The sequence below is a fragment of the Pholcus phalangioides genome, unplaced genomic scaffold (assembly GCF_987345545.1).
Source record: "Pholcus phalangioides strain wild (caught in Gottingen) unplaced genomic scaffold, Ppha-v1.0 ptg000007l_1, whole genome shotgun sequence".
Taxonomy (NCBI): Eukaryota; Metazoa; Arthropoda; class Arachnida; order Araneae; family Pholcidae; genus Pholcus; species Pholcus phalangioides.
In genome coordinates this window covers 4,933,642-4,957,512 of record NW_028301600.1, presented here as the reverse complement: position 1 = coordinate 4,957,512, position 23,871 = coordinate 4,933,642, and the positions used below count along the sequence as shown (strand labels likewise).

The 23,871-nt window shown below is 36.6% G+C and overlaps 1 protein-coding gene across 1 annotated transcript in view; it reads right to left on the bottom strand.

The window, feature by feature from the left end:
* The window catches only part of LOC149084821 (uncharacterized), a 77,424-nt gene extending 54,358 nt beyond the window's left edge, over positions 1 to 23,066 (bottom strand). Inside the window, exons 1-3 of the mRNA XM_089232564.1 lie at positions 22,771 to 23,066; positions 5,200 to 5,273; positions 3,361 to 3,492 (exon numbers count right to left, since the gene is read on the bottom strand). Coding sequence (XP_089088690.1) covers positions 3,361 to 3,492; positions 5,200 to 5,273; positions 22,771 to 22,801 — 237 coding nt within the window. The 5' untranslated portion in view covers positions 22,802 to 23,066. The remainder of the gene's footprint in view (positions 1 to 3,360; positions 3,493 to 5,199; positions 5,274 to 22,770) is intronic.
* Positions 23,067 to 23,871: the final 805 nt, after the last annotated feature.

Here is a 23,871-nt window from a genome sequence, read left to right as displayed (position 1 = left end):
CAAACGCCCACAACAAAAGTTAAACACAATTAAGAGATGAAGGAGTTCGCGAATCATAGGTTGGACTCGGGAGGAGGGAAGGCCGAACCTTCCAGCGAACGCAACCCCTCTGTTATAGAAGATTTTATTGATAGGGAAAGGTCAATATATTACAACTGACAATATTAGTAAAAACCTCTACCTACTTTTAAAAATTCTATTTAATCTTTATAAATTATTTTGGTCTTTTTTAGATAGGTGGCCGCCATTACCATTTTCTTTTCGCGTACCCCCGGTTGGGAACAGCTGCATTAGCAGAACACCCTGTATACAAATATATATACATATAGATAAATTGAGTACATGTTCTCCCCCCCCCCCTCTGGAAAAAAGTTGAAATGACTGCCCTGTAAACTGTATATCTATCTTTCTAAGTATGGTGGGATGAAACTTTTCATTGAAGAAAAATGAATATAACAGGGAAGAGAAAAAAACAGCTATAAAATTGCTGAATTGCTGGTTTTCACATTGTATTTGATTTCTCATCTTGAGCTAATAGGGATGAGACGATTAGTGTTGACTGAAAAAATTAGTACTTTTTGGTTCTTTACAGAAAAATTGCTCATATCTTTGAATACAACCATTTGTTATTACTGCATCTTGAGAAAACTTTCAATTTGTCCATGAACAATCAATCCTTCCATTAACCTTTCAGCTTGCCATACACTTCATTCTGTATTTTTTCTTATGGTTAGTCCATCCCAACACCATAAAAATACAGCAGTAGTGGCAAATATGACAGGATGATTCAGATGGTGGTGTTTATGACAAAAAGTTTCGAGGAAGTTCTCAAGATTCCCTAGTAACACATCATGACAGAAGAGTTCTGAGGTTGCCAGGAAAAAATGCTTTTAACACTCTGAATGGCAGTAGATGTTGCCTCGTTCCGGGGCAGTTGTTATTTAGCCATGTCCATGCCAGAGGCTACTGTGAAACATCAATAGTCGAAGCACAGAAAGAAAATATACAACATTCACCTTGCATGCACAATTGATACCTACAATGAGGGGATGTGTGTGTGCAGATTTTAAGGGGTCAGAATAAGGAAATGGAATAGGAAGAGATATTATAGCCACGTCAAAAGACAAGCAAAGTTCTCACCCATTCCGCCACTTGACAAGTGAAGGGGATTCGGGTTTGAAGAGGGTTTGTTGAACAGTTTTTTTTCTTTAAAAACTCATATAACAGATAATACTAAAAATGATATCAGACACTTTAAACTGAAAACCTTCTCACAATCAATATTCTAGTTCAAGGAAAAAAATTTTTCCCCTCATTTGCTGAAAAGAGAAAGGGTTTCTTTTGAAAAAATTGCACTTTTAGCACCTGCCCAAGTCTGGACCTGGTTGAGTATAAAGCATTGTTGGAACACGCTAGTAATCTTCAGGGTCCCAGGAACGAATGAATAAATTTTAAATTGATTCCCATGGGAAAAATTTTGGATGGCAAACAGATTTTAGGAATGAATTTTGTAAGCTGAGGGTCGACTACATAGAATTTTGACCTTCAATGCAGTAGTCGAGCATTCTAACAACTACTCCACAGTGACAATGATATTCTTTTCTTGGAAGTTGCATCTCGTCAGAAACCAGACGTACAGATGAAGTATTATCACTCAGAATCCTACTACAAGATGGCGACTTATGAAGTAGTTAATTAGTATGGGCGATTTATACAGGTAATTCCTTCCTACAATTAAAATTCTGGTTAATTTTTATCGAGCAGCATCACGCGATGATTCCCCATCAGGATTGGCAAAGTTTTGGACATGACAAAAACCACGGTAAATACAGTATTTTTTATATCACTGTCAAAAACATCCTCTTCATAACCATAAGTGAAAAGCTTTACAATTTGATAAAAAAGTAACTTATAATCAAATAAATAATTTTGAACTTCAAAACAGTATATGCAAAGGATTGTATATCACTGATATCAGGCTATCAAACTATCAGTTAATTGCACTTGAAAAATTGAACTGTCTTGAGGTTAAATATTGGATTTATTGAAACATGAAACATATAAAAGATATAAAGATGGCATAAAAGTTTTACAATGAAAATCAGAAAAACGCAAAAGATATGATTCCACAGAATGAAATTAAACTTAAGTAATAATTTAACACTGATAGCCTAATCAAGCTCAGCGCTGTGCCTCTTTATATTCAATAACACAACTAAATTAGCTACCCTGTTTTCGCCAAGACAATTTCTAAGTTTCTCTAAGTTTAGTGTGTATCCCCCCAAAATTTGAAAATATTCTTTCCATTGATACAGAACTTATGGGATACTAGAGTAAAAAAAATGTATTGAAGACAGTCTTTCGATAAGCCTTCTTTCCAAAGAAAAGCGTTCAGCAGATTTGGCAGGGTTTTGGACAGACATTGTCTTACAGTATCTGCTTCATAATCATACATGAAAAATGAGATGTGAAGTAAAAATAACATCTATAACAAAATAAAAAATTGAAAACAGTTTTCATTTAAGTACTTATATGCCCCAAAGCAGAATATGCAGAAGTCTGTGACGTACGTCGCAGAACAATCAGTGCTATTGCAGAACACTCGGGAAGAATTTTAAGAAAAATGTAGAAAACACTATTATGGGAACTGCAGAACATTTCCAGTCAGTCGAGGGCTCATTGCAGAACAATGCAAAACATTCTGCTTTGGGGGTTATATGAATGACATTAATTTACCTCAGATTTCCAGCTTACAACCAATTTGATGAATCATTTAACTTAAAAAATTCAAATGAGACATCCTTCAGAAAGATTTTTGATTTAGTTAGACAGTTTTTGTTCTGCTAGTACTTTATTTTTAAATATTAGTATCATCAAAGAAAAATCTATGGTTTCCTTGTAACATTTTGAAATGCATAGGTTTTGGACAGTTTCAGAGAGTTTATTTTGCATGTCCTGTCCAAAACCCCAACCCTGCTTAACATGTAACTAATTAAACTACACTCACACAATTTCTCAGCTTAGATTGTACAAATCCAAAGTTTATAAATGCTCTTCTAATTGAAGCTGAGCTGACAAAACCTCACAGCAAAAGTATTGCCAATTTATTTGGTTTGAATTCAGCCTCTGCATCATTGCATTTAAAAATTCCTATCTACCATATCATAGGATTAGTCAATTTCTATGTTGCACTAAGAATAAGGAAAAGGGAAAAGCAGGGGCTAACTAAAAAGTAAAAAAAAAAAAAAACCACTATATTTAAGAAAAAAATACAGATTTATAAATAAATAAAATACAAAATCTTTAAATAAGTGAAAACTAATTATATAAAAGATTTGAATTGAACAGAAAATCACATACATTCATCATTACTATGCTAGGTGGCCTCATTGGATAATCAGAAGGCAAAGATATTCGACCATGGTATATTCCACCTTCAAAATCTGTGTTAGTAGGACCCCTAATAGTGAAATGCCACTCAAACAAATTATCCTGGAAAGAAAAAAAAAGTGTTAGCTTTAAAATAATTGAAAGGGCTCTTAATGAAATTATATCAGTCAAAAAATGAAAAAAGACCTATCCAGACAGAGAAAAGGCCACAGGGAAATCAATGTTAGGGATAAGGCAATGGATGAAGGTATACGTAGGCCTTTGCACTTAACTTTTGCTTCCATTTCTTCTCATCATTAATAAGTGCAGGGTTTAAGTTATGGTCCAATTTTTTGCAAAATGCAAAAAAGATCTTAGAATGCGAAAGTAGTAGTAACACTTTTGCAAAAATGTGTTCAAGAGGTACAAAACGAGTAGACATCCAATCATCAATCATCAGCATTGTAGCATTTTGCTAAAGCTTTTCCCCCATTTTCGCCTTTTTGCTAAAGGAATTTTTTAACTAGCTTAACGTGAATTAGTGGTTTATTGAACAGAGAAATTGACTGCTGTGATGACTAAATTGAGAGCACCACTCACAGATAATAGCAGCATTATGTTCACTTAGGCACAAGTTCTTGCCTAAAGAGTTGTGGCTGACCACAGGTGACAAATGAACAAGCTGATTGCCAATTCATGGAATGGATAGATTGTCAATTCCAATGAATGGAACTCAGCAACAGATTTGTCTGTGCATCTCAGCTGACAGTGTGATATACCATCACCTATTTCAACCCAGACTGTATGAAATAAACTTCTGCAGTTCCCACGACAATATTATGGTTCAGCACAGCCTTTGCCTCTGACATTGATCCACATACAATATTGTCTTCATTAGTGCAGAGCTAATGCAAACTGAAGTATCTAACGGAGAGATATTACTTTGAGTAACTAATCTCCCTTTTGTCTTCGTCAAAATGATGTTAGACAACCTATATGACGCCTCTTCTGGAAAAAAGAAATGCCTTGAAATTGGGGGACCACAGTAAAGCAAGTTCAGCAGACCACCACTGTTCTGCTAGAGGGGTTGAACACAGGTCCTTGCAATGCAAGTCTGTCACTATAACCAAATGGCCGCATAGTGGATAGTGCCGTAAGCTCTACAAATTGAGGTCAGAACTGATGTTGACATCTTAGCGATACGTTACCGGCATTTTACAACTAAAGGCTGGACCATTCATCTAGTAACACAGTACATTGTTTCAACAGAATAATGAACTTCCATATGTTGTGAGAGTACTTTTGCAGTGTAAACAGGCTCATAACATACTCACGATACCCTGCTTGTTGCGTTCACCAGACTCTAGCCTAGAGGAAACATCTGAGCCATGGTGGTCCCAAAAGCTTGAATGCTGTCAGATTCATCATGATACTGTATACAAGGCAGTTAATTAGTTTTGTATAGAGTTGAGGTAGAGTATAGAGTGAGGTTTAAGAAAAGCTACAAATTAAATTAAGTGAAAAAGTGAAGTTCATAGTAAGTGAAGTAATCAAGCTCTGCATATATCCCGAGGTACTAGTGTAATGGTACAGGCAATGGGAGCTGACAGCGTGATGCCAACAAGGTGTGATTTTGTGTCCAATTCATGTTACAATCACGTAGGTGCGGCAAAGGGGGGGTATAAACTACATGAAAACCAGCTTGATATCCAGTTCCAAAAATTGCCTGTATGTCCATAGACTACGCAATTCATCATAAACCTAATTTGAAATGGAGGAAGTTCAAGGGTTAAAAAGAAGGTTCTAGTAAGTTAACCAAAAGGTTTATACCTCAAGTGGTTGAGCATAATAATCCTCTGTTGCTTCTTTAAGCTCTTCAACTTCATGCATAATTCTTTTTACAGCTAAGTGATAAAAAGTTTAAAATACACATACATTTCAGTTGCAAACAAATAATTTGGTTAATAATTATTCCAATTTCTAAGCTAATATTGAAAAGAAACCGTTTTCATTTTTATACCAATTAGGCTTTTTTAAAAAAATCAATGTTGCTAAAATTCAAATTTAGATTAATAATGTGTGTCATTGATGTCACCACTAAAGCTAACAAAATTGTTACATTCTTTTCAACAGTTGAAAGTCAGATTACACTGTCCAGGGAAGAATTAAAGAAAAGTAAGAAAATGAGCATAGCTTCAATCAGTATCAGTGTTTCAATTTACTTGTGAAAATTCTTTGATTTAAAATTAGTAAATTCTTTGTGATTTTTTATAAGTTAGAAAAAAGATACATTTACTTTTTCATTCAAAATATAAATTTTAAAAAAAATCTAAAAAAAATAAAACCTCATCTAATGGCCACGTCCAAATAACACCCACTTTGGCATGGAGTCAAAAAAAAAATTAAAAATTTGCAGATCACGATGAGAAAAATAATTTTCAAGGGAACAATTTTTTCCCCAACTCTATGGGGGCAAAAAAGATTATATGTGATGCTTTCTTTTCTTGGTTACAAATGATTGATGGGTATATTGGAGGCAGTGGAGAGGAAAAAACATGACAAGATTAGAGGGGCTAAGAGAAGACCTGCTGTGTTAGCACTTCAATCAGAAGGGGGGATATGGAAGTTATCTGATAACTAGAAACCCTTTGCTTATTTGGAGCTCCCTATTCCAAGGAATGGTTCTGTTCTATCCAATGGTGCTCACAAATAGGAATGGAAATAGCCAGGGTATTAATTTTCTGAGAGGGATGTGTCAACCTTTTGTTTTAAACAAGAATGTACATTGGCAAGCCTGTCAGGTCTTCTGTAGCTCTTATAATAGGGTTTTGAGGACAGAACTCTGCATAAATTTTTACTCATTCTACAATACTGGCTTCATCCACATCACTTCAATTTTTCATAGACCATCTAGGCCAGTCTTTATGCCATCAGTCAGCCCCAGGGGCTGGCTCTTAGGTAAAATTTTAATTCTGGTGTGGTTACTCAAATTTGTTCTACTCATTTCTTGACACTAGAACTACCACACGATCATTCTGACTGCTTTTCAAACTTTGATAATGGAAAAATGCTACATGGCAAAAGAATAAAAAACCTTTACTTTTCATTTTCAGTTGTCCTTTAGTGTGTAAACATATTCAAAGTTAGTTGAACAGGTCTTATATTAAGAGACAAATTTAAATTTTGGTTGTAGCAATTATCAACTTGAGCAATAGGGAAAAGGTTTATAATACTAAAAAAAACCAGAATACAAGGTTTATAATAAATTAGTTTACCCTTTTACGTGCTTTCATCCTGCCTGTAATAGCTTTATTTTCATGCATATGGCTAAATTTCTCACATTTTGCCATCTCTTTTTATAATCTTCGGAAATAGTATTTTTAACATCTAATGTTAAAATAGCGAACTATTGTAATGTTTGCTTTTAATCTAACCCCTTTACGATCAGGGATGCAATATTGCAACCACACACCAGTGGAATTAATTCGATTGATCTGACTCTTTCTTCAACCAGTTTTTTCCTGATCAAGAAGATTTATTGTAACCCTATGAAAAAAGTTGTGTGTGTGTTCCCCCCCCCCCTCAGTTCTCTCACCACCATAGTGATATCTCAACAAGATAACAATTAACTCTTAACGAGCAACTAAGATAACGACAGTGGCAGAAGAAGAGAAAGAAGAAAAAAAGTCTCAGCTTTATTCCCCCACACACACAAATATAATATGTATCTTTCTCAGAACTAATTCTTCTATTATATACTGTAGAAGTGAGAGAGGGAACACAAAACAGTTTAAAAAAAGCTACAAAACAAGCTTGTAGGTGAAAAAAGCAAGGCAAAACATTTCCTTCCCTTTTCCTTTGCAAAAGTCTTGTTTTTTTGTTGTTGATTTATTCAAGTTCTTTGGATTGTACTTTATCAAAAATGCCTGCGATTTATCAATTGTCTTAAAGCCCTCAGCACGTATAGAAAACAATCATTCAAGTCACGTTGTTTTGCCGCTCCTACTCAGACTGCATTTAATTCATTTTTATAATTGTTTTTGTTACAATAAATTATGTCATTATCTACAATATGCCTGATCAATATATTTCAGTGTATACGGCTCCACCGCTTCTTAAAAATACAACATCAATGAATAATATGCATTATAAATTTGAAAAATATGAACATGTTTTTTACATAGGGTCGGAGCTCCAGGGGCCCAAAATACAAATACAAATACAAATACAACGCCACAACAGGCAAAATGCCCAACGAGGTGGCTGATCCTCCGAGGTGGCCGAGGGGGAAAATCCTAATACAAAAATATTTTAGGCCAGGGATCTCTGGCCACTTCATGAAATGGCTGGCCAAAGTCAGAAACATTTCTGCAATTCAGACTTTGGCCAAAACAGTTGGCCAATTCGCGAAGTGGTCTTTCCATCGCGAATTGGCAGTACTTCGGGCCTTGGCAGTAACATGTACATTAGGGTGGAACGAAAAAGGGTGTTTTTTCACTTTTTTTAGAAATTGATGTTGCCTTAGTATTCAAAAGATGCCTTTCAAGGTTTTAAGACGTTATACCAAAACCTAGGAAAATGTTTTAATATCTTGAGGTTCCTCACGGACCCTAAAGGTCGAGCAAAAACACTTTTCTAAGAAGTGCACATTATAAAAATCTTTTTAAACATTATATATATATATATATATAATAAACCTTTTTTGGGGGTGAGGACAAAACTATAACCATATTCCAGATTATAAAAACAAAAAAAAAACCAGTTTGACGTTATAGGTGTCAGGAGAATGCCTCTATTGCTTATTGCTTCCTCTGTTATCACACCGTTATTACATTTCACAAAGTTTCACAAGTTTTTGCAAAATAGTCTGCTTTTTTTTCAAACTATGGAAGAGTACTCCTTGATTTTATTCTGGCTTGAATGAAGCCTTCACGACTCTTGGTTGTTGATACAGCAAGATATGCTTCAGTTACGAGTCGTACGCACAGCTCAACTGCTTGTGTGAGACACGGAAAATTCGGTATCAACAGAAAAGCAGGTTCAGATAATTTTTGTGGGTCCAGTTCCTGATTTCTTATAAAAGGTGGTTCAGTCACTTGCACTTGATCCCATGTGCATAGTTCCGAATAGTGCTTAGCAGAAACGTTTATTTCGGAACATGGTATGTACAGATTTCTGCGCACTTCTGATAATCCTACATTTCTAATTTTTAGAATTCTCTTGATTCCCAGTTCTTTACCCGTACTATTTCCACAAGATATCTCTGATCTGCACACAAATCACTGTTGTCACTGTCCATTATCGGAAGGTTATTAGAGATTGGTTTAAATTTCACAATAGGTAATCTTTCAAAATTTCCCAAACTTTTTCCGATATTACCCTGAAGCTCGTGTAGACTGATGGAACATCCATCTAGATGCTTCACAAGATGCCTTAGAGGTAACTCATTGAAGTGAAAAAGACAAATAAGCCATTACAAAGGATGGCCTATTTCCTTCTCTATTAATTTGATAACACCATTTTTATAAACAGTATTGGTAACAGTTCCGTCGCATCCGATCGCCATCAATTCTTTCGTATCAAAATCTTGCTTCAAAAAGTCTAGGATTGATGATTTTATATCCCTTGCTCTACTGCTTCTTGGAGTTGTGTGACCGAGATAAATTGACCCGGGTTCCTGCAATATGGTTATGCGTTCTTTGATATGGTTCTTCTATGGAAAGAATCACCTTCTTTGGCATTAGCCAAGGTTTTGTCTTTTCGACCATCAAAATATATTCCTCGCCCATTTTGTTCTAGGAATTTTATCTTGCAAAAGTATTCTCTGTGATGCCCTTTCACACCTTATTTTCATCCGGTCTATTGTCATATTTGGCTTCTCTTTCGTCAATAACCCAACATCTTCCAGCACAGCATTCGCAATAATTGCAGCTGATCGATCAGACACACCAGTTCTATCACAAGCAAAAGCAATATTTGGTAATTTAGTTCTCATCTGTGAGGAGGATGGTAGAACTTCAAAAACAAATGAAGTACTTGCTTTGGCACTGATTGATGGACCAGCTTCAGGTACTGGTAGATGGAAATGCTAAGTTCAACGGCAAACTGTGTTTTTTGGCTCATATAGATCACTTTCCTCAGAATCGTTGGATATAGATGAGTTTTCTGTGGTTGATGAACTAGTTTCCGCCATTTCTTCTTGAGATAACTTCAAACGGGATACCATTTTCATTTTCCTTTGTTCATTGTTTTTCAATTTCTTCATTGTTAGGACATTTACTCGACCAATGGCTATCTTGCTTGTACTTTGATCTTGCAAGAAATCTTGCTCTAAATTTGGGACCTTTCTCAACTTGTCACACTTACAGTCTTCAAAATCACATTTGCTTGCTGCAATGTCGAATAATTTCCGTGCTTCGCACTGAAAAAATTTCAAGTTCAACTTGAAAGTTTGAGAATCTTTCCCTGCTTTCATATTTTCCTGAAGATTCTTGTATTTACAGTAAATGTCTGAAAATTTTGCGTTATCCGTTGGTGAGAAACCGTAGGAATTGGGGCAGATTTCCAAATATTTTCTATCTTTGCACGATAATTTCAAGAATGTCTACAATAGCTGGATCTTTTCTTGATTGTTGCCCCTTCATATTGCGTTGAGTTAGCAAATAACAAAGCATAACATCGCCATAGGTGGGCAAGACTCGAGAATCCAACTCTTTAGGATTTCTTAAAATGTCACAACAATAAAAAACCTTCTGGTCGTCACTTTGCTATACACCCTCTCAGTTAAGGGGTAAGATTGCAGATGAATACTGAAAACAAGGGAAAAACATAGAGTTCACTGAATGAATCACGTGTTCAGGGGAATAGGAAAACCTCCTCCGCGGTGTTACGTTACAGAATTCCACACATGCGTAAAACTTTAGGGGTGATGAGGAATCTCAAGAAGTTTGAATTTTGGGGAAAAAAATTAGGAATGACATTTCTTCACATAAAGGCATATTTTAAATTCTATTACAATGGCAATTTCGAAGTATTTTTTTTTCGTTCCACCCTAATGTACATATTTGTGTTGTAGTTCTGTGTAATCGTCGTGGCAACAGAACTTTTTTTTCAAAGGGATAGCTAACTAAAAGTTGGAAAACCATAGAAAATCGTATTTAGCCAATTATCACTGCACAACTGCTGGTTGCAAACCCGGATTTTCGCTGAAGGAAAAATCTGAGGCATAAGGGGCCGTGCTTCCCTCAAGGACATTGAAAACTAAGAATATTCTTTCAGAAAATTAAAATATTAAAAAAAAACCACTCTTATATAATCTGTTAATTTAAAATTCTTTTTGAGAGTTTGTGACTCAAAATTTCTGTGAAAGAAATCCTTGTGCCCCTCCCATGGCCTCTACAAGGTTAAGGCTTGGGACAAATACCATCATTTTTTGTATTTTCATGCTATGAATTCACTATAGAAGGACCCATGAAAAGTCTGGCTTTGATCTCCTATCTTGCCAGAGAAAGATCCCACCCTGGGGACCCTTCAAAGACTGATTCTGCATACACAATACACACCTTTGATTTTTGCGATGCGAAACGGCGATGACAGCATAGCGGCTAGATGACAAAAACTGTGGATATTCAATATAGAGTTTTTACAGATTTGGTCCCCTTCCCGAACAATCTTGGAAATTTTTTTGCAATTTGAATGTGCATTCCAAACAATTAAAATTTTTCAAAAAATATGCATTTGCAATCTTATAGGCACAAAGCGAATTCACGCCACATAGAATATCTTTGAATGCGGGTAGATAGCTGCGAAAGTATCATAATTTCCAGTATATCACCAGCAGGGGAAAAAACTCTCAGGAATTAGAAAATTTATTATACAGCCTTTCATTCAGGGACGCAACTTCATGCCTTGTTATATTATTCTTCAAGCACCTGTGGATTATATCAATACAGTACAGTAAAATGCTTCATCTGTATTTAAAAGTAGTAAAACTAGTTTTCAAGGTCGCATGATCATGGTTAATTTTCCATAAACGTGGTCAATGGCAAATGCAGGGGTGGGAAGTGACTAAGTCCATTTCGGAGCAGCCTTGAAGCAGCAAAATTCAGGATTTGAGGTAGTTTTGGAGCAGCAAATTCGGGATTTGGAGCAATTTTAGAGCAGCAAAATATGGAATTCGGAGCAGATATTTATAAATTGGAGCAGTGAAATTAACAAGAATATTTTCATTAACTCTCAACCCTTTTCAAAATAAAACTGCACTGTCTTTTGTTATCAAATATCTTTTCGTCAGCTTCATTTTTGTTTTTGGTGTTTTAGTCTTTTGACACCTTGTTTGAAAGAGCAGCCATCATCAAATTTTTTGCACCCGTCTATTTAAGATGATTTTTGCTTACTGAGGGCACTATTTGCTGCCTGGAACAGCAGCACTTCAAATGAGCTAAAAAATTTTTATAAGTTTTTAATTTTTTTATACTTGGAAACAGGGTTGTGGTTTTAACCAAGTGGTTTTTAAAAAAAAATCAAATAAAAGTTGCCTAAATATAATTTTTTTCCTTGAAAAATATATTGGTTCATTATTAGCCAAAATGTTTCATTTTTACCACATTTTATATCCTTGGGGTACATTCTGATGGTATATCTTTAAATGACATAAGATTTTATACAAATACAAATACAAATACAACGCCACAACCGGCAAACTGCCCAACGAGGTGGCTGACCCAAGAACATCGTGGATCCCCGAGCCCCTACCAACTACTGCTACATCGCACATGCACCCCCCCCCCCCGCGGAAACCCCCATCGAATCGGTACATGCGGGAATGTGCGTGTACGTGTAGTGCAACCTGACGTAAAGTTTGTTTCTGTGTAATGCTTGTTATGTGTAGTGCTGTCATCTGCCCCCAGTTTTTACTAACTATGAGTGAAGTGTTATGGTTGAATGATTTACCGTTGTAGGACTGTTGCTCTCTGTGGCGAGACTTTTTAACGGGGAGATCGGCTCGCATTTGCGCCTTGAAGTTGGGAACCACAGAAAACCAACTTCAGCCGACCACCACTGTGGGGTTCGAACCCGGATCCTCGCATCACGAGTCCGGCACTATAACCACTCGACCACCACAGCGGTTTTTTTCAAAAAGTCTCATAAAAGTGGACAGAATATGGGATCCGGAACTTTTGCCCCCGACATCTCGCCCCTGGAACGTTTCGTCCCCGTTACATTTGGCCCCCGGAAATTTCGCCCCGGTACATTTTGCCCCTGGTGTGTTTGACCCCCGAAAAATTCACACCTGACATTTCACCTGCCCTGAACGTATGAGTGACCGTATGAGTGATTGACTGCATGAGTGACCGTGTGAATGATCGAGTGACCGTATGAGTGAACAAGTGAGTGTGAAATGAACTTTAGGAGTGCGTTAGTGACTGTACAAATGACTGAGCGAATGGCAGAATGACTCACCACGTGAGTGACCGTATCAACAGGGTTGGGTTTTTGACATGACAAGTGTCAAAAACTGGTTTAAACTGTCAAAAACTGGTTTAAACCGTCAAAAACCTAAATGAATGCCTTTTGATAATGTTTTGAACATAATAGGTGTACAACATGATGAAAAACTTACTTTTTGGCATATTACAATGTTTTATTTTTAAACATTAATTTATTACAATAATTAAAACAAAATATTAATTATAATTTGCACTTTTGAATTTTTCAACATAAAGAGCCTAGAACACATAAAATATAATTTTATGGTTTATTTATCTAAGCTACTCATTACCTGTGTTCAATTTGTTAAGTGGATTAGAGCTGCTTATTCAAAATATGTATGATAGGGCATCAGGGTTAGGTTTTTGACCCCAGAAACTAACTCGGTATTAAAACTATCAAAATCTTACTGTCAATGATGTCAAATAGTTTTTGTTAACTTGATAGATATGTTAAATAACAAAATACTTACTTTTATTTAGATTAAAGGGTTTTATATTCAGAATTATAATTACTAAGGAAAATATATATATTTTGATATTTTAAATTTTCTGATCTGCCCAAAATTTTATTCCATATAAAATTTCTGACGCAGCATTTGTTAATGCACTAACTAAACTCATTTATTTTCGCCTGAAAATTTCTTAGATCAGTGTGTATAAATTCACACAGCTTTAAAGAGTATTTTCAACCAAAGCAGAGCTGACAAGACTTGATACCCAAAGCATTTGTTTTGCACGTTTGAATACAGCTTCAATTGGAAAACCATTGCATTATAAATACTAGTAAATGTACCATATCATAGTGCAAAAGTAAGAATAAACCAAGTTTGACAGATACAAGCTAGCATTGCCAAATTAAATGACATTTTAGTCCTACAATTTAGTATTTTGATCGCTAGATATATTTCAATGTTATGTGCAATAAGAGTATTGTTTTAAGTATCAGTGGTTATCTAGATAATTTAATAATAACAGAAATCAACATTACATACATGATGTAATAAACTTTTTTAAACACTTATCTGTTGTGAAAAGAGTACAGCAGATAGTTTATATCAATGCATATATATAAGCAGTTGAAGAAATTTTGGAAGGTCAAGAATCATCTTGAATCAAAGAATGTCAAATCGTTCCACAGTTTTCCATTCAATGTTCATGTTATGCTTTATTAAAATTTTATAAGAAAAAAAAAACATATATTGTCCAAAATAATTCTGTCGGGAGTAGAAAATTATTTTAGAATCTTATTAAATATTTATTCTTTGTATAACATAGTCACTTTAAACATTACATGCAATTAACGTGTGCATTTTCAATGGGAATCTTTATATCGAAAAGCAATATTTGAGGTTTTTGACAGTTTTTGACAGAAGTTTTTGACATGACAGTGTCAAAAACCAGCCAACCCCGCGTATCAACTAGTGTGCAATTGACTTTATGAGTGAATGACCGTATGAGTGACCACGTGACTGACCAAATGGCTGTATGAGTGAGCAAATGAATGACCACATGAGCGACCAAGTGATTAACTATATGAGTGATCAAGTGAGTGATAGTGGGATTGACCGTGTCAGTGACAAAGGGAGGAATTGAGCGATGGAACGTTTGAGTGAATAAGTGACTGACCGAATGAGTGACCAAGTGAGTGGCTAATTAAATACTTTTGTAAGTTTCCTAGTGAATGATTGAGCGTATGAGTGACCGAGTTGCTGACAGAATGAAAGACAGAGTGAATGCTTGAATAAATTTGCGAGTTACTGAGGGATTGAGCATATGAGTGATCAAGGGAGAGACTGTGATTAACCGTATGAGTGACCGAGTGACTGACTGCATGAGTGACTGTATATGTGACCAGGTGAGTGACGGTAGGAGTGTTCAAGTGAGTGATCAAGGGACTGACCGTGTGAGTGACCAAGGGACTGACCGTGTGAGTGACCAAGGGAGTTACTGAGTGATGGAACGCATAAGTGAATGTGTGACCAAGTGAGTGACTGCATGAGTGACCGAAAGATTGATAAAGTGAATGACCGTATGATTGACCCAGTGAGCAACTGAGTGATTGACAAAGTGAGCGATTGAGTGATTGACAGAGTGAGCGATTGGCAAAGTGCGAGGGTGGAGTGTCTGCAAAGATGATCCTCCTCATCCTCTCTCTTTTTATAGGTGGTTACGTAGCACTGAGTGACCAAGTGACTCACACTTTAATGGATTCTAAGAATTTAGAATTTTCAGTTTAAGCATAAAATATTTTTCCCAAGTTTACGACTCACACCGGTGTGGTCACTCACACTATCATTCATATATTCACTCATACAGTCAAAGTAGGCAAAATGACAGGGGGTCAATTTCCGATTCACTTGATTACTCACTGAGTAACTCATATGATCACTCACTGGGTCACTCATATGGTCAGGGCAGGTGAAATGTCCGGGGATAAATTTTCAATTCAATTGATCACTCATGTGGTTGGTCGCTTGTACCATCATTCATAAGTTCACTCATAGAGTCACGCGTACAATAAGGGCTGGCGAAATATCAGAGATAAATTTCTGATTTACTTGATTACTTACTGAGTCACTCATATGGTCACTCACTGTGTCACTGATATGGTCACTCACTGGGTCCCTGATATGGTCAGGGCGAAATTCCCGGTGTGAAATGTCCGGGGTGAGATGTCAGGGGCGAAATTTCCAGGGGGCCAAATGTACTGGGGACGAAATGTCAGAGGCGAAATATCGGGGGCAAAGGTTCCGTGAACCCCAGAATATATATATATTTTTCATATGAATTATCTTAGTTATTTAAAGTTATATACAAAAGCCAAAATTTCTCATTCTTACAACATTTTCCCTTTGGCTACATTCTGATGCTCTATCTTTAGCAAATTCATGAATAAGGATTGCATCACACATCTAAATGTAGTGGTGTATTATCTCACAGGGTTTCTTTTTCCCTTCACAAAGAAGCAGCAACAGTAGTGACACCATCATGCTAGGGGCAGGTGGTCCTATAATCCAATAAAGACATCAGCTGACCTTAAAGGACAAAGACCAGTGTACTAGTAGTTACATTACCTCACATACATTTTCATTTTCTTTCCCATAAGAAGTAGCACGTCTCCTACTGCATATATCTTTCAATCTTAATATTCAATAGTAGTTTTTTTATACTTTCACACTGTTAAGCCCAGTTAATCAGGGTTCTACTGAATAATAATAACAGATTTATGAAAAATAATCAGCTATATACAGGGAGATTATAATTTGAATTTTGATTCTCCAAAAACTATACAATATGTACTGATCAGAATGACTTGAAAATTTGCATGGATACTCCTGAAGCAATGGAAGTTTCTTTTGCAAAAGAAAAAAGTGCAAAATGTGCATCACATCATTTCAGCACTTCCACAGCATCAGTGTGTGGATAGAACTTCTATCAAGATGCACATTGCAATACCAGCAAAGCAGCTGCTGAAGACCCATTTTGACAGGATGCACCTTAACCCTTGCAACTTCTGGCTGTGGGTGTAATAAACAGTGGCCAGATTGCAAACTTTGAATTGCAATCTCCAGCACATTCCCTATTTTCTCAGGAATATGAACGGGGGGGGGGGGGTGCATTTGGTTTAATAAAGCTGAATTGCAAGCACATCTACATCATGACCATGGCATACTCCGATTCTGTTGTTGAACAACAATTTTTGTGCTTTCAACCTCAGGTTGGACAACGTATTTAACATTTCTTAAGTAAGTTGTAGTTATTTGTTCAATTACTTCGTTTTTTGTGATGTTTCCATGAATTATGAAATCATGCAATGCTATAATTAAGATATCATTTTGCCATGACTGGCTATCGTTTCCATTCTGCGAGCAAATTTCCCACATATTGGATGATGTCATCAATTTTACATTTTTAAGTATTTTTTCCCCTTTACCAAATAAAATTTCATTTTTTCAGGAATATTCATGTCAATTTTCAAGTCATTTTGACGATCGTTCTTTTTTTACAGTGTTTTGAAATCAGAACCTTAGTTATGATCACCCTGTATATCGTAAATCATTGCTAATTAATCTGCATTATTTATGCTTCATTAAATACATTATATTCACTTAATTTTTATTACTTTTTTCAAAATAGCTTCCTAATTAAGCATACTGAAAGTAACTGGAGAAAAACCTTTATATACTATATGATTAATAATAACATTGAAAGAATTTTCAAACACACAGTAATCCATTGAGTTGAGCAAAAAATAATTAAATTGCAAAAGTTGGTTTTTGTTAAATTGTAAGAAATATTTATTGATTAATTAGTATGGGAATAGTGTTTATTACATTAATAACCATTTCATTTTAGTTAATTATTAATTATTAGAAGTTTGAATGATTTTTCAGAAATTTCATTGTTTTTAATGTTAATACTATTTAAACCAAAAAAACCCGGTTTAAACCAAAAAAACCCGGTTTTTGGTTTTTTTACCAACCCTGCTTGGAAAGAAATTGTTGTAAAATGGGAGAGAATTTCAGAAGAATCAACTGGATGTTTGGCGATTCAGCACTCATTATCTGGCGAGATTGGCGATTTGACACTCGTTATTTGGCGATATTGACGATTTGACACTCGTTATTTGGCGATATTGACGATTTGACACTCGTTATTTGGCGTATTGACGATTTAACGCTCGTTATTCTGCAACATTGGCGATATTCGGCAAAGTTTCCAAACTAACATTGTAATGTTACCAATTGGGCTCCGTGGAAATCGTCTTTATTCTAGTCATTGTTTCGCCTTTATGTCATTGTTTTGCCTTTATCTCTGGGATCGACCGGTGGGATCGTGTGTCCGCCGATTGGCCGCCATCTTATGTTTTGTTGCCAGATTCAATATAATGTTTACAATATTTCTTTTTCTCTCATGAAATTATGTAAATTAGATACAAGCTAATGCCATACCTTCAATGATGTGATTGGTTCTTCCGTGAGGCATTATGGGAATGCTACTATATAAAAGCCAGTTAGAGATGTGCTTCACTGCTTACTACCTTACTTACGACCGATTCGGCTACTTAATCACTAAGGCGTCAAGCCCTGTTATGGTGTGAGCTAGATCGTCTCATACAAATACAACGCCACAACAGGCAAATTGCCCAACGAGGTGGCTGACTTAAGAACATCATGGATCCCCGAGCCATTTTTTTTAGGCCCTACCTACTACTGCTACACCACACATGCACCCCGCCCACACACACCCTCCCCCGCGGAACCCCCAATGAATCGGTACATGCGGGAATGTGCGTGTACGTGTAGTGAAACCTGACGTGAAGTTTTTTTTTTGTTTCTCTGTAATGCTTGTTATGTGTAGTGCTGCCATCTGCCACCAGTTTTTTTTTTTCTAACTATGAGTGAAGTGTTATGATTGAATGATTTATCGTTGTAGGACTGTTGCTCTCTGTGGCGAGACTTTTTGACGGGGAGATCGGCTCGCATTTGCGCCTTGAAGTTGGGAACCACAGAAAAACAACTTCAGCCGACCACCACTGTGGGGTTCGAACCCGGATCCTTGCATCGCGAGTCCGTCACAATAACCACTCGACCACCACAGCGGTCTCATAAATACAATGAAGTTATAATTGTAGAAGTGTGCCTTGGCACTTAACCCGTCTCATCGCTTGACTTCATGTGAGGTTTCAACGTCGTCGTGATCCAGTGGATTGGTTAGTGGCCAGACCGGCTACCCGTGAACTTTCGCCTCCAGTTCCATGTGCAGCGGCTGAGCTCTGGTCTCAATGAGTGTTTTGAAGACACCAAGCCCGATTGAAGCTGATACCGGGGAGTCTTTGGCTATGAGGTAGACACCTGGGAGTGTCTATCGGACGATGAGAACTAACACGTGAAAACCTGGACGTGGCGGTGAGATCGATCCCTTTTGTTGTTTCATTGTAACATTGAGAGCAAAGCCAATCTGTGATAATTGTTGATAAAACGTAACATTAATAGTTTAACATATAATTGAATAAATGTTTATAGTTCAATCAAAACCTTTGTCTCAAACTCAAACCCGAGCTTAAAGATACGATCTCAATATTACGATTCCAAAATTGTCATCCAAAATCAATGAACTGGTATCGGTTGAGCCCCCAAAATTTATGTAACGTATTGTAATCGTTACCTCCCGGTTCTTTAATATTTTTCCCCCAGTAACCATTGAGTGGATGACGACAATGAAATAGACAAAATAATTGAATAGACAAAATAATAGACATATAATTAAATAAATGTTCATAGTTCAATCAAAACCTTTGTCTATTTCATTGTTGTCATCCACTCAATGAACTATAAACATTTATTCAATTATATGTTAAACTATTAATGTTACGTTTTATCAACAATTATCACAGATTGGCTTTTCTCTCAATGTTACAATGAAACAACAAAAGGGATTGATCTCACCGCCACGTCCAGGTTTTCACGCGTTAGTTCTCATCGCCCGATAGACACTCCCAGGTGTCTACCTCATAGCCAAAGACTCCCCGGTACCAGCTTCAAGCGGGCTTGGTGTCTTCAAAACACTCATTGAGACCAGAGCTCAGCCGCTGCACATGGAACTGGAGGTGAAAGTTCACTGGTAGCCGGTCTGGCCACTAACCAATCCACTGGATCACGACGACGTTGAAACCTTACATGAAGTCAAGCAATGAGATGGGTTAAGTGCCAAGGCACACTTCTACAATTATAACTTCATTGTATTTATGAGACGATCTAGCTCACACCATAACAGGGCGTGAGGCCTTAGTGATTAAGTAGCCGAATCGGTCGTAAGTAAGGTAGTAAGCAGTGAAGCACATCACTAACTGGCTTTTATATAGTAGCATTCCCATAATGTCTCACAAAAGAACCAATCACATCATTGAAGGTATGGCATTAGCTTGCATCTAATTTACATAATTTCATGAGAGAAAAAGAAATATTGTAAACATTATATTGAATCTGGTAACAAAACATAACAAGATGGCGGCCAATCGGCGGGCACACGATCCCAAAGATAAAGGCAAAACAATGACTAGAATATAGACGATTTTCACGGTGGCCCAATTGGTAACGTTACAACATTTGTAATTCGGCGTACATGCACTTTTTACTCCCGGAATGACATTTTTTTTCACGAAACATCGGGATTTAGCACAATGACATCGACTACAGTAATTTCTGCTGCTTCCAGTGACGACTTTTTTTTAAACGGAAACACTCGAATTTGCACTTTAAAGCTGAAAGGCATTGCAAACCATCTTCAGTTCCACGATCACATACAATATCAGGGTTTCGCGATGGAAAGCCCGATCAGGAGGCGATAGTTTAAGTATAGTGGAATAAAACACGCTCTTCTCGTAAAGAAACGTTTCGTGGCTAGCAGGAACAAAAATTTTTTGGCATCCTTTCCGAAATTCCGGGCATACTGAAGCAAAATTCACTATTTGGCGCAGAAAAATGCGAAAATACGCTATTGGAGCAGGATGGCGCAAGATATTAGTTTTGGCGCAGTGCGGCACAATTGGCGCAGAGTTCCCACCCCTGCAAATGTGGGTATTTTTTTCACTCCAAAATTGGCAACCTTGTATGTTCATGATATAATGTTTGCTAGTTTTGGCACCTTTTTAAACCATATTACTTGACTGCATATTTTGATTGATTATTGCACATTACCATACATTAGATTGATTTCAAGTGTTTTTTATCGGCCATCTTGAATTGACCGGGGCAAAAACTGTGATATTTTAACGTGAAAAAAGTTACCACTTTGGCGACCATACTTATGGAAAATTAACCATGATCATGATAAGTGGCAGAAAGGGGGAGGGGAGAAGAAAAAAAGAGTTAGGGAGGGGTTTCTTCTTGGAAATAAGAAAGAACACATCCTATAGGATGCGTGAACCAAACTTTTATGCATCCTCTTCCAAGATTCTGGGTATTTTATGCGCTATAGCGCATCATTGCCATCTCTGTTTGAAGAATGAAAATAATCTCCATAGATCACCTAAAATCGGTTCCAGAAACTTCACCTGCAATGATGTGGATGCACTGATCTTCTGTACAGGTATAACTGTGAGCATGTGTTAGGGAGTATGTTTATCAAACTTTCTCTTGGTAAGACATCCAGAAGAAAATGCAGATAAAGATTGTTTATAAGGCTTTCTTGTTCTCTCCCAGAGGATCTGAAAGGGAACAGATGCAGTATGATCCGCCACGACTTTGGAGACTTTTTCTTCGCGATAAGTCGCCAAGGCCGTCATAATGAAGCTCTGAGTTGCCGTATTTTTTAACATCTTTTCAGTTTTTGCTGGGTGATACTAGATGGCGCTGGCTTCGCTAAACAGGATTTTTCTTTTGTTCACCACGTTTTTTCAAAAATTCTAAGCAGCCGTTGTTCCATTTCCAGCGCGTCTGATTATTATTCATCCCTTCTGTAGCTTAAGTCATTTGGATTATTATCTACTGCTCAGGTTGTATCATACCGTTTTATTATTTCGTTGTATTTATTAGTTACTCATCCATTGCCATGCCTTCTGTTTTATCGGTTTATTATTTAAAATGAACCTACAGAATTTTTCATGCCCGGATCCGTTTATTATTTAAAAAAGGGTCCGGGATTTAGTTTTAATGCATAGAATATTTATGCCCGGAATTCCTTATGCCCCGATCTTTTTATTATTAAAGAAATGGGCCAGGTGTAATTTTTTTTAACTGATATTTTTTTTCTATTTTTATGCTCGGTGGTTTCTATTATGTTTTGCACGCTGATTTTTTTTTTTTCGGCGTCCGTAGTGTCTGACGGCCTTGGCGACTCTTCGTCGGGCCATCAGACATGTGTGGCGCCAAAAAATCGCCAAGTGGCGGACTATACGACAGCTGTTCCTCTGAAAGAAATAATCTTCTATGGGGGAAAAAATAAAGACCAACTACTGGAATGGGAATTTACCGCTTTTTCATTTTTTTCCTTTAGATGGCCAATTCCAAATATACCGTTTTGTCACCAAATTTGCATATGCGCCAAAGCAGCGATATATTGCCAACATAATCCAGGTCCTAAAACATGGATGGCACCACTCCGCCAGATTTTTTTTCCAGCTTATTGTTGCTATTTCGTTTTCCTCAAAGTTGGTTTTGTTTTTCTGTGCAGTTTTTTATGCTATTTCCTGTTTTTTTCCACGTTATGGCTGATCGCGTAGATTTAATGTATCTGCACCGCATACAATTTGAAGGGCCAAGAAGCGTTATAGACTTCCATATGATGATGGGCTTGTGTTAATGGGCCTTTTCAATCGTTTTGGGTGTTTGGACAGTAACCCTAGTGCATAGCGCCTTGCCATAGCTTTTCTGTTGTCCCAAGGTCAATATTTGCAGGTCCAGGGGCAGTGATCTGCGTGAACTTGGTGGCGAAGCCGTTCGCATGGCATGCCCGTACAAAGTACGACCTACTGGCGTTTATTCATTTTTATTGATTAAATTAAAATATATATATATATTAATAATACTTGTTATTTCCACTTGTTTTTAATCGTTTTTGGGTAACCCTAGTGCTAAAGCGGGTTAGGCGATAAAAAAAAGTCGCCAGATCGCGGTGTAACGTATATTGGGAATTTACAAATGAAATCAATAAATAAAATTTTGAAAAAAATTGATTATACGCCAAAGAAAGTAAAAAGAAACAGATTTCAGCTCACATATTAAAATATCACATCCTGATGATTCATTAATCATGAGATACATCGTGCGAGTTTCTAATCGGATTTTACTAAAAGGTATGCATACACCGGCGCATGAACACTATTCACACAATCAAAATCTCACCAGTAAAAGGAAAAATAGATTACAACCTAAGGTGCCATTAAGTTCATCCAGAATTATCAACCTACCAGGATTACGCCTATTGTATCCGCCAGCCATTATCTTTGAGCACCAAGCTCTCTCAAGAGCTGATCTATACTAATATTAATTAGCAGTAATAAGAAATTAATAGAACTTGGATGTTTAGCAACTTATAATGCAAACATCCCTTTGATACTACGAACCAAGTGGGTTTATTGACGTTCGAATTCCATGGTCGAAATACAACAACGAATAACAATCACAATTCACTTTGATAGCTTTGAAAACTCAACTCTTTTTCCCGGTTAAATTAGCATTGAATCAAAATAAATTTGGCAAAAGCACCTATTGCCATTCAACTTTTACTAAGAATAATGAGTGAGTAAAACCTAACATATAATCCATCAAAACTTATAGTTACTTTGACCATATTTTTCTGAGGAAAATACGGGAACTCGTGGATGCCGTCAGAAATAGATAAACTTGGCAACAATTGTTGCAAAAAAAAAATACCATTAACTCCCGCAGTGCTTTTTCTCTCTCTCCTTCTTTCAATGAAATGCATTTTTCCTTCCTCATACAGATATTCATCAAAAGTAGAAACAGGGAAATCCTACCCCACACACACACACACACACATATATATAAATATATATATTCCCCACCCCCATGCTTCGACTGACCATATTCACTCGAGCAAAATACGTGAAATTGGGATTCACAATAACGGGAAAATACGGGGCATTTCCAGTTATCGCCAAAAATGTCAAAAGCAAGCAAAAAATTTCAACTCGTGCTAAAATTACAGAAAAGTCGTCGCTAATCGAGGGAAATGAAACGCCACGTCAAATTGCAGTGAATAAAAAAAAAAATGTGTGTTTTTTTTGTAAACGAGAGATTTTACAAAAAAATTTTGGTACACTAGGAACTATTTATAAATAACTTAAATCAGATGTTTTATATGAAGCTCAAGCTAGCACCATGCATAAATCATTGACGTGGAATGAAAGATACATATATCAAATAAAAAATACGAAACGTGAGAAATCAATTCTCAAGTGTAATATCTTGTCCAAAAAAACCTATTGGACAAATGACTGTGTAATGCCAAATAAACTGCTAGCGAACTATATAATGCCAAATTATTA